This window comes from Denticeps clupeoides, chromosome 14, assembly GCF_900700375.1.
Source record: "Denticeps clupeoides chromosome 14, fDenClu1.1, whole genome shotgun sequence".
Classification (NCBI taxonomy): domain Eukaryota; kingdom Metazoa; phylum Chordata; class Actinopteri; order Clupeiformes; family Denticipitidae; genus Denticeps; species Denticeps clupeoides.
Genome location: NC_041720.1, coordinates 8,233,015 through 8,244,455, shown reverse-complemented (window position 1 = coordinate 8,244,455; position 11,441 = coordinate 8,233,015). Strand labels below are relative to the sequence as shown.

At 44.0% G+C, this 11,441-nt stretch overlaps 3 protein-coding genes across 5 annotated transcripts in view; all 3 read left to right on the top strand.

The window, feature by feature from the left end:
* The first annotated feature begins 512 nt into the window (after positions 1–512).
* On the top strand, positions 513–3,946 carry LOC114803177 (cell cycle control protein 50A-like). Its single transcript, XM_029002551.1, has 7 exons — positions 513–931; positions 1,199–1,318; positions 1,756–1,863; positions 2,281–2,368; positions 2,471–2,617; positions 2,693–2,899; positions 3,037–3,946. Exons 1-7 carry the CDS (start codon positions 686–688, stop codon positions 3,228–3,230), a joined length of 1,110 nt encoding a protein of 369 aa, XP_028858384.1. The 5' UTR covers positions 513–685; the 3' UTR covers positions 3,231–3,946.
* Positions 3,947–4,659: 713 nt separating this feature from the next.
* Positions 4,660–6,945, top strand: cox7a2b (cytochrome c oxidase subunit 7A2b). The gene is made up of 4 exons (XM_029002552.1): positions 4,660–4,788; positions 5,331–5,408; positions 6,557–6,641; positions 6,722–6,945. Exons 1-4 carry the CDS (start codon positions 4,771–4,773, stop codon positions 6,778–6,780), a joined length of 240 nt encoding a protein of 79 aa, XP_028858385.1. The 5' UTR covers positions 4,660–4,770; the 3' UTR covers positions 6,781–6,945.
* Positions 6,946–9,137: 2,192 nt separating this feature from the next.
* col12a1b (collagen, type XII, alpha 1b) overlaps positions 9,138–11,441 on the top strand; it is a 57,156-nt gene continuing 54,852 nt past the window's right edge. For all 3 annotated transcript variants that reach the window (XM_029002269.1, XM_029002268.1, XM_029002267.1), the window contains exons 1-2: positions 9,138–9,274; positions 10,155–10,270. In XM_029002269.1, coding sequence (XP_028858102.1) covers positions 10,198–10,270 — 73 coding nt within the window. In that variant the 5' untranslated portion in view covers positions 9,138–9,274; positions 10,155–10,197. The remainder of the gene's footprint in view (positions 9,275–10,154; positions 10,271–11,441) is intronic.

The following is an 11,441-nucleotide window of genomic DNA, read 5'->3' as shown; positions in this document are numbered from 1 at the left end:
GACTGTGGAGTCCAGGTCTCCACTTTTTGTTAAGTACATAACTCCACATGTGTTCATTCATAGTTTTGATGCCTTCAGTGAGAATCTACCAACGTAAATGGTCATGAAAATAAAGAAAACACATTGAATGGGAAGGTGTGTCCAAACTTTTGGCCTCTACTGTATGTTTAGATTTTAAAAACCAGAATAATCAAGTTGGGTTTCTTGGGTTGGGTTCAACTAATGGTGACTGCTGATCAGTTCCTATTGAACTTAAAGAGGGATTCCAATGACAGCACTTCTACAAGTCACTCTGGATAAGAGCGTCTGCCAAATGCTGTAAACGTGACATGTAAGTCGTTTGAAAAACACTTAAATTATGATTTTGTATGCTTTGACAATTTACATTACACAAACGTAATGTTTAAACTGTGATAACGCATTGTGCAATATGCATATGAAAATAAACGTAGACGTTGATAAGCCGGTGTACGCTCGTGTTTACAGAATTGTGACGTCATTACGTAAACACACGCACGTACGCCCCCACGCAGAAGCGGCTCTGCAGTTCCGCACTTTCCCTTCGCGCCGCAAAGAACTCCATTCCGACAAGTTATTCGTGATAGGCGTTTACTTCCATTCTGTATGTTTTTGTCAGCCGGCTGTAGTGACGTTGTAAACCCGTAACTCGAAGCCGCGGTCGGTCATGATGGCGTCGAGCTACAGCGCGAAGGAGGAAGACGGCCATCACCCCGGGGCCTCGGGGGCCGGCGGGGCCGCGGCGAACGGCAGGAAGCCCGACAACACCGCCTTCAAGCAGCAGCGCCTGCCGGCCTGGCAGCCCATCCTCACCGCCGGTACCGTCCTGCCCGCCTTCTTCGCCATCGGCCTCATCTTCATCCCGATCGGCATCGGCCTCTACGTCACGTCCAACAACATCAAGGAGTTTGAGGTGCGCCAGCAACCTGATCAAAAACCCGGACGGTTGCGTAAAACGTCGAGCGTTTCATATAAAACGCGAGGAAGCTTTTTTTTAAATGAAATTCAGATGGAAGCTTGTTTACTGACGTTAGCAGTTTGCTAACTGTGGCAGCCCGCAGCCGCCTGAATATAAATCTTCACGCCTTGTTACGTGCGTTAGTCTTATTAACTTTTTTTTTAAATGTATTATTTATTTCTCCTCCCCCTCTTTCTGTATCTTTTTTTTTTTAACTCGCAGATTGACTACACGGGGACCGACACGTCGAGTCCCTGCTTCAGCTGCTACCAGAACTTCAGCTGGAACAGCACGCTGCCCTGCAAATGTTCCCTGCCCTTCTCCCTGGACCAGCCTTTCGAGGTGATCCGTGTAAATGCCCCCCGGGTGGGGTTTCTTCTGGAATTGCGCGTCACGGGGTCCTCGCTTCATTGAAGGTGTTAATAACCACAGCTTTGGTGTCTTAAAATTAAACCCGGATTCTGCTTTTCGCTGCACCATGCTGGGAAAATTTTTAAATGGGTGGATCTTGTTACATTTACCAGACGCCCTTATCCAGAGCGACTTACAATCAGTAGTTACAGGGGCAGTCCCCCCCCGGAGCAACTTCGGGTTAAGTGTCACAATGGTAGTAAGTGGGATTTGAACCTGGATCTTTTGGTTCACAGACGAGTGTGTTACCCACTAGGCAACTCCCTCCCAAATTGTTACAAGAACAACTATTTACATGGCTTCACCGCACGGACGGCTCCTTGCTGTGTCTTACTTGTTTTAGTGAAACTCCCTCCTTCTGTCTTTAGAGCAACGTTTTTATGTACTACGGCCTGTCCAACTTTTACCAAAATCATCGCCGCTACGTCAAGTCCAGAGACGACAGCCATTTGAATGGAAACCTGTACAGTCTTACGGTAGGCCATGCACAGCGCTTCTCAAACTTCTTTATCCCGGGGCCAAGTCATGTGAAGCTTTGGGTTTGCAAAACACAAACACACACACACACACACAGTGTAAGTAGGGGAATATAATAATAAAAATTGCAGCCAAAAAACTGTACTTTTGACCATAAAACTCCGTCTGTGTCCCAATATCATACATAAACTTTTATGATAAACATCCAACACGGGTCAGATTTTGTCAGAACGCACCCACCCATTGGAACCATGTTTAAATACACATTTTCCCACGGAAACACTTATAAGTTTCCCCACCCAATCCGACCCGCCGTAAATAAATATTCGGCACCCGAATGAAAATCAGTCTACAACATCAGACCTTTAGTGAAAGGATCAAATGGCCTAACCTCTCTGCTTTTCCACTTTCCACAGCACCCCAGCAAAGAGTGCGAGCCATATGCTCATAGAGATAATGTTCCAGTTGCACCATGTGGTGCAATAGCCAACAGCATGTTTAATGGTGAGGATGTTTTAAGAATTCTTTTTTTGATTGGGGGGGCTTTCAAATGGACCCTTGAAGAAGTCAGCAATTGTTGAGCCAGTTTTATCACTTTCTTCACAGACACAATGGAATTGTTTTTTGTACATCCCAACGAGACCAGATCGCAGATTCCCCTGAAACGTAAAGGCATTGCTTGGTGGACGGACAAACACGTGAAATTCAGGAACCCCGGCGGCAACGGCGATAACCTCACAGCCGCCTTCCAGGGTAACGGCACCTCAGTCACCTGGCAGCGTCGTTCATAGTTCCGCGCTGCCCTACAACCGCTTGATCTTTTTCCAGGCACGACCTATCCAGTGAACTGGCACAAGCCGGTGTACGAGCTCGACGCCGACCCGGAGAACAACGGCTTCATCAACGAGGATTTTATTGTGTGGATGCGCACCGCCGCCCTTCCGACCTTTCGCAAGTTGTATCGCATTATCGAGAAGAAGAGCAGCATGACCCCAACGCTTCCCAGTGGCAACTACACCCTGGAGGTTACCTACAGTATCCTTACTTCAACCCAGTGGTAACATAAGCGACAAGCCAATCCTGAATCTAATCTGAATCGAGCAGTCCCCCAGAGTACATTAAAAAAAAAAGTTCACATCTAAAATATTGTTTGGCCATAACCTGGTAAACAGATTATCCGGTGCACAGCTTCGACGGCCGCAAGCGCATGATCCTGAGCACCATCTCGTGGATGGGCGGGAAGAACCCCTTCCTGGGCATCGCTTACATCACTGTGGGATCGGTCTGCTTCTTCCTCGGCGTGGTCCTGCTCCTCATCCATCATAAATACGGGAACCGCAGCAGCAGCCCGGACATTGCCAGCTAACGGGTCGCTGCGGCATGCATGTTATGCGGCTGTTCAGTTTTGTTTGCTTGACGTTAGGCCGCGTGCATCTGTGTGAAAGAACGTGCCGTAGGAAATATCCTTCTCAAGACATCCTGGAACTTGACATTCAGCGCTATTTATTTCTTTCCTTTTTCTTTCCTTCTTTTACACTTAGAAATGCATCTCAATACACAAAAGTTGCATGAATCTGCCTAAACTGAATGTATAATGTTTTTTTTAATGCTTATTGCTACAGAGGTAAGATGGAAAAATATAGAGATATTGTATAAATAATTTATGGTTGTGAATGTATGGGTATAGCTCAATTGTTTTACATATATCCTTAGAAATGTCCTCCCGCATTTGAAAGCCAAGGCTTCTTTGCCTGTTCAGTCACATGTTCACATTAATGACAGGTGTAGGTGTATTATATTTGGGCGAAATAGATTTTTTAATTTTAAATTTTTTTTAATCACCGCTTTTTATTGTTTTTTTAAGGAATTGCCATTCTGTGTCGTTTTCATTTACGATGACTGGGACCAAATCTGGTCTCTTTCAAAGAGGCCTCTAATTTAGTTGGTAAAATAATGTTAGCTTTATGCAGCTTCTCTCTTAAAGGCAACTCTAAAGTGCAAAATTATTGAAATTAAGCTGTTTTACAGAGCCATCGAAAAGTCTAGCTAAAGCTGCAACACAAATAAAATAAATATTCTTTACGTTTGTGGTTTTTTTCTAATTTACATAAATGTCAATTGTCCAAACCACCAGGAATTCTCAACTGACTTCCATGCACATGCACACTACTCTTCAAAAGTCATTTTGACATTTCAATTCAAATAACATGAAATCCTAAATAGCAATTGACATAATGTAATAAAATGCACTATATACTGCATTATTGTGAATTTGACCAGTTTTATTCCTTCTTTATTCAGTTCTACTAAAATAGTTAAAATATTTTAAAATAATTTTTAAAAAATTCTGGTAATAATGGATGAAGCTTTTTAGACTCAGGTTAACAAACAGTATTTCATTGCAACAAGGTTGTTGCTGACAAAGTTCCTTTCTACAGATTTTCCATCCTTAACTTTTCCAGCTACCACGATCATTTGCAACAGTAACAATGTCTGGACTCGAGTTTTAACCCAATGATGTGTTTATGATGCACGAGGTATGACATCTTATTGTTTCCTGTCAAAAACAGGACATTTTTTAAATGTCCCTATCCTTTGGAACCCTGGTAAACCCTGTACTGTCATAACATTGCACTTTTAGTCCAAATTAAAGATTGGAATTGTAGTGTTTAAAATCAAATGACTGAACATGTTTGCATAATTAAATAATATTAGCCAACAATTTGCCCTAAATCCGAAGGGTTTGTCGCCCCCTACGGTGCAGAAATGCAATACGCACTTCGCCACGCCAGCAGGTGGCAGCAGCGTACTTCAGCTGCCCTCAGATCGCCCAGCACCACCACAAACGGAGCCGCGCCACACGGAAGTGCCCGTGCCCTTGCTCGATCCCCGAAAGCCGGCGAACCATGTACAGGCAGCTGCTGGTAAGCCAATTCTTTTATTTTATTGTATTTAAAATAAAATTTGTTGTTGTTTTTGCGCCGTCATCAGGAGAACACGGAAGGAAACGCTTTAAGGTGGAGTGAACGTTAGCGGTCATGGAAGGGCGCAGAGATGGCGAGCCACCTGCTAAATGGTCCCTGGTCGCGGTCACATTTCTCCACCGTCCACTGGCATTTTTTTGTACTGGAGCAACCAACCGTTTTGCGATTGTCGGATGCCGGCCGTGCTTGGGCTGTCCGCGGTGGCACATGAACCGCGGCGCTTCAGTGAAAATGTGCAAAGTTCTATGGAATAACCGAAACAGAGAAGCCTGTTCTGAATGTCTTATGGAGCTTGTCAGCAAGAATTCAGACTGAAATAATAATAACAACGTATATAAACTAAAATCTCGTCCGAAACGCACAAAATACACGCGCAGCGAAGTCGGCGGAGTTACTTTTCTTTCGTCTGACGACGTAATTATTACAGAAATGATAACTTTTTGGAGAGAGAGCGACATTCTGCAAAATTTGGTCTCTTGCAGGAGGTGTCTCGGCGGACGCTGACCACTTCCGCCCGAAGGCAGGTCAACAAGGTGCCAGAGAAGCAGAGGATCTTCCAGGTCTGTGCCAGACGCCCACATTATTATTATTATTATTATTAGGCCGTAGCGTAATTTCGATGTATGCGTCCATGGCCGTGCGATATTATGGTTGTCAGTTTGAAAAATTTGCAGTGTTAAGGAGGTGTTAAGTGTGAGGTAAGTGCAAGGTTTACTGGTCCCAGGGCTCGTATCGCACCGTGGCCCTATTTTCCGCAGGTGCGACTACAGGTTTTCTTTTTCTTTTACAAAACATTATTATAAACCCACACCAGAATACTGAATAATTAATAATGGCCTCTGCTCAAATACCGCATTGGCGGGTGAAATGGGAAGTCCCAGCTACAAGACTTTTGTTGACTTTATGATAATAGATGGTAAGAAATGGCATCCGGATTGCTTTGCTGTAGACAAAGTCCACACAGTTCCGATGTTACAACATTCAACTGGGACACTTTCCCTGCTTTAGACCAGTGTCTGGGCACACTCCATACAAGAGAGCTGAGCTCAGTTGGGAGCCTGAGGAAGGTAAACCATGTCGTTGTAACGTAGCCGACTGGCCCGGCCCTGGTCTGGTATCTGTGTTGTCTAGTGCACACCCATTTCTACCTCAGCATGCTCTTCCCTCCGTTCCTGAAGTTGGGTTGCTAGTTGAAGTTGAGCCTATTATATAATCTCTGGCGGCTACGGACGCCTAATGGCTTTCCTGTTCTCTCTTATAGTTGTAAAAGTTGTTCATCGATTCAATGTTCTTTGAAATCGCTAGTTATGTTTCTCACATGTATGTATTTATTACACTGGGGAGAGTGACTGCTGCTGAAAAAATAAGTGCATTACAAAAATTCCAAATGAGCTGTAACTCCTCACAGCCAAATGCTTTGTCAACTAGCTATATGTATATACCCTAGCTAGGGCAGTGGTGTCCTAGCAGTTAAGGAAGTGGCTCTGTAATCAGAAGGTTGCCCGATCCACCAAGGTGGCACTGAGCAAAGCTCCGTCCCCACACACTGCTCCCTGGGAGCCTGTCATGGCTGCCCACTGCTCGCCAAGGGTGATGGGTTAAACGCAGAGGACACATTTCGTTGTGTGTACTGTGTTCTGTGCTGCTATGTATCACAATGACAATCACTTCACTATAGTTATAGATTTGTTTGTTTTAAATCCATCAGGAGAACAATGGTGTTCCGGTCCACTTGAAGGGGGGAGCTGGTGATGCAATCCTCTACCGGTCGACAATGGCATTGACGGTCCTGGGTAAGGAGAAACACTCCGGACGAACAGTCTCGTTTTTCCACCACGTTCCGTCACTTACTTTTGTCTCTTTCGTAACACAGGAACTGGATATGCTCTCTATGAGTTGATCAGTGCTGCCCTCCCCAAGAAGAAGGTGTGACTGTCCTACCTCTCAACGTCTCTTTAAAAAGAAAGAAAAGCCCTCCATTCGATTGTTTCAAATTCTGCTTTCAGGGAGTTAGATTGTTGAGTTGTAATGATGTCTGTCTGTCCTTATTGGTCTGTAATCCGACTGAGGAAAAATAAAATCTGCCTCTCTTGATTAGTGGTGTCCTGTTTGTCTGCTTTCTTATACAAGATATTGTTAAACCTGGCCAGTCCAATGTAAAAACGTTGATTAAATTTGACATTTATGACCACCATTCAAGGTTCGACAGAATGGTAGATCTGCACGAGCTTTATGCTGTACATTACCCACACACAGGTTCATAGCCTATTCCATGCTGAGATACCAAGCAAGCGTCAGGCGAGAGGTTGTCAACACCATATTAAGCTATATGAAAAGTGATTTTCTTTACTTAAAGCTCCATGCAGAGCCTTTTGGCGTGTTTCACAGCTCAGTTCGCCCTGCAGTGAGAACGCAGCGTGTGCCTGTTCTGCGTCCGACTCGCCATTGCTAGATGCATTCCTGCGCAGTGAGTGGAGTTTACATTTAATGGCACACAGATGAGTGGATGTTTCCTATTGGTACGCCTCCCAACGTATCTGGGTGGGAATTTCTCTTTGAATGGGACATCAAAGTGAGCGAAGGAATGTTCGGATTGCTTCTTTGAACTCCGTGCAGCGGCACGCTGAACCAGTTAATGTGCATTTGAGCCGCCTGGAAATTGTGTAGAGACGCTGTTAACAATAGTTCCTTTATGAATTTTAGGATTTGTTACGCATATGCTTAACACACATTAACTGTGATTCAAAGTCAAATTACGTGCACTCTCCCTCAAGCAGCATAAGTGTACAAGAGAAGCAAGTGATTTATGTCTTTGTGGTTCTGCTGATTGAGAGTAGGGTTTGTAGCAGTAGCAACTGAGAGGAGAGTTATGACACCTTAAACATAAATCTGGAATGTGAAAACCCCTTTACACACGTATCATTATGGCCGCTGTATGGTGGCTACGCAGCAATGCAATCATTGGTCCTGTAAATAAATGAATGTAGAGGAAACAAAAAATAGGCAAGTTGATGGAGTACCAGGACCGAGGGCAGCAAAGGCTTATTCAAGTCAAGTGAAAGCGTTGTTGCAAGTTCAACAACATCGGCTGCAATTTAGTTTGTTATGTCACTCAAAAACCAAGGGTAATGAAATCCCACACCATCACCTTGATGCTCGAGGGGAGCACAACAGAAGAGACAAACTGTTGAAAAATGCATGTTCCGGTATCAGAACACACAGTACATCCCGGTTTGGAGCCATGAGGTTGCAGACCAGTCGGGGTGGCCCTTCTGTAGGATAACACACCTTACACACTTAAAATTGGTCCAAGAAGTTTGCAGTGTTGACTTGGCATCCAAGTTCACCAGTTCCAAATCAAATCCAGCATCTGCGGGACATGCTGGAGGCACCACCTCACAACTGACAGGACGCGAGGGATATGCCATTGATGGCCAGACACCACAGCCTACCTCCATAGACCTAGTGGGGTCCATACCTCGACGGGCTTGACGCGGCAGTTCCCACTTTTGACCACTAGAGGCCGCTGCCCTCCAACAAATGTCCTCCAACCTGCCGCGGTCAAAACGGCCCACGCACGGCGAGGCAGGAAAATTCCGATTATGTCAGAGCCTGCGAGGCCTTCATTATATCAAGTGTACATTTCCGAGAATGAGCGTTTGGCGCGGACTAATTAATTGTGGAAACATAAAGTAATGGTTTAAAAATAGCGTTTTCTTGCCATCAAGCACTTCGTTGACGAAACGTTTATGGGTAGTTCGTTTTATTGTGGGGGTATCTGTAAGGATATAATTTTTTTTTTCCGTAAAACCTTTTACGACTTTGGAGGAGGTGTGATGCCAGGAAAATTCTATGGAATAACCGAAACAGAGAAGCCTGTTCTCAGTGTCTAATGGAGCTTGTCAGACTGAAATAATAATAACAACGTATGTAAACTAAAATCTTATATTTCTTTCGCCTGACGAGGTAATTATTACAGAAATTATAACTAAAACTCCACGTTTTGGAGAGAGAGGGCGACATTCTGGTCTCTTGAAAAGTTAGATCTCTCGACGCAGCTGCGATCTCTCTTCATGTGTGAAAGATCTGAGGTCGCACCACACTGATGACCACCACCAAAAGGAACGAAGAAAGTATGCAAAGTTTCCAAACGAGCATCCCCACGCACCAGTTAGTAAGTCCACACATCATTCCATGGCAGGGCTCCACGGCTGCTTGGTGTCGTAAGAGCTTACGATAGTAAAACGAGAGTCAGGGACAGCCCCCTATTAAGTATCAGATTGTGGAGAGATTCTTCCCACTTGGAAAGAGGTTTCCTTTCTGGGACGTCCGAAAGCGGGACTCCGTGTGGTCGAGTGTCCCTCTTCCTCCTCTGAAACGGAGCCACCCGTGCGCACCCTTGGGCATCTCCAACCGAAACGGCAAGGTCAGCGTGAGCTGTGATGTGAATTATTCCTAAATGTGTGCATTTTTACACGACTGCTGACTCTGTACTGCGGTAAGTATGAGCTGGATGCAGTCTTCTCTCGATCCGCACCAACAGGTCAAACGGCCCCAGCCCACTGGGGGACAACCTTTACGAACGAATGTATCGATAGTGATGCGCATTTTTGCAAATAAATGGTGTGCGTAATGGTCGGTCATTACGCACTGCTGGGACACTTTGCAAATTTTGGCGCCTGGAGTAGCACTCCGTGAGACGAGGTATGACATCTTATTCGATTTTAGTTGAAATTAGTTACACTAATTTGATTTTTAAAGTTTTTTTTTGTAAACTGATTTTTTGACGCTTTCAAATGGTGACCGTCTGAATGATTCGATATTAGATTATTGCTTGGATCGTGCGCGGCCGGTGTCCGGAGAACTCTGTTGAACCCTTGTTTTTTTGTTTTTTTTTTTTTTTTTGATCCACGGCTTCTGTCCGGATGATGTGCGCGACGTTTTATCCGATCCGGCCATCCAGCCGGTTATCTGCGCCACTGCAGGAGGCGCACTGACACCGTGTAACGAAGGCTTCTGGCAGCCTCCGCACAAGTGGCTCTGTTTTTTTTTATTTTTATTTTTTCTTCATTCATTTATTAATTCACAAAGTGTTTTTTTGTCTTTCTTGTCATGTGACCCCTGTGAGGTGTAACGAGGGAATGCGTTAATAAACAGGAGAATTGACTGAATGATGGGAGTGCGACCAGCTCAGACCTTTGTCCTTTCTTCAAGGGACCCCAGCCCACCCTGCCTCCCCTGTAATCCGAGCTCCGATTAATCCAGCCTGCTGGATGTTCATTCTGCTTCTCTGTGGCCATTTCCAGGTCCATTCATGTGCTGCTGAGGCAGAGGGTGAGAGGGTGAACAATGAAGACCAGGCTGTGTCTGGCAGCAGCTGCCTTGCTGGCAGTGGTGGCTCTGTCCTCCGTAGAGGCTGAAGGTAACATTATCACACCCGCCCCAAGCGAAAATTTCTCAAAGTTTCCTACGTTTTTATGATCTACATCCTCCCTTTCACCCTGGCTATCTCTCTCTCATTCCCTCCCTTTATACTTTAAGCATTATTTGCATTGCTCAGGTTTGTGGAAAAAAGTAGTCTTCAATGTATTTGTAAATATCATAAATATAATTATGTTATAATGCTAATTTGAATAAACAGCATATGTGTGGCTTTTCACAAATTTCTTTTTTTTAATTGGTCTCCTAATACACTCATTTTATTCAGAACATGTGTCTGCTGAAAATTAAATAGTTTCTTTAGATTCCTTGGGAGAGCTCAGGAAGATCTATGTACCTTTTTAAAGCAACATAGTGCAACTAATCCTAAATGGATTAGAAAGGAAAATGTTGCAAATGAATTCATGTAAATGCTTTCTTGTCATGTTTCATGAAAAAATATTAAACATGGAAAAACGTTTAACACCAGCAGAAATGTGATGTGAGTAATGGGTTTATAAGACGATTCCGGTTTGAAGTGAGAAAAAAACATAAATGTACAGGTCCATTATTCCTTAAAGTCAAAACATGTTACATTACATTACATTGCAGTGCCATGATAAACACAGTCAAACAGATAAATAAGTTCAGATTTCTTCTGGTGATCCAGCATGATGAAAATGTAAACACAAATGGCACAGAATGGAAAACAGAATTGGTCATTTAAGCGTTAGTATGCATTGGGAATAAGTTCTGGGAATAGACTCCTTAATTTCACACACACACACACACACACACACACACACACACACACACACACACACACACACACACACACACACACACACACACACACATATATATATATATTCTTTTTAGTTTAAAATGTTTCTGGTGAAGATACTGATCACTGGATGTTTGGCACCAGCATGTGGCTGGTAGTTTGACCTCATTGCCTCCGGGTCGTAAGCGGTCTATGGACAGAGAGTCAGAGATCATTTTAATGGCCAGGACCTTTCCCAAGGAAAAACAAAAACTCTCAACTGAATTGATTTAACACATTGCATAATACAATCTTTCAGCCCACAAACGCACCAGGGGTCCATCTGGTAGGAGTACATGCAGTTAAATTTTATATATCACTCCAAAACATAAAGGTATTTAATTCTTCAGTT

Coding starts and splice junctions, on each gene's coding strand:
- LOC114803177 (XM_029002551.1), top strand. CDS start 686: ATGATGGCGTCGAGCTACAGCGCGAAGGAGGAAGACGGCCATCACCCC. Junction 932..1,198: donor ACAACATCAAGGAGTTTGAG/GTGCGCCAGCAA, acceptor TTTAACTCGCAG/ATTGACTACACGGGGACCGA. Junction 2,900..3,036: donor CACCCTGGAGGTTACCTACA/GTATCCTTACTT, acceptor CCTGGTAAACAG/ATTATCCGGTGCACAGCTTC.
- cox7a2b (XM_029002552.1), top strand. Junction 5,409..6,556: donor AGAAGCAGAGGATCTTCCAG/GTCTGTGCCAGA, acceptor TAAATCCATCAG/GAGAACAATGGTGTTCCGGT. Junction 6,642..6,721: donor AATGGCATTGACGGTCCTGG/GTAAGGAGAAAC, acceptor TTCGTAACACAG/GAACTGGATATGCTCTCTAT.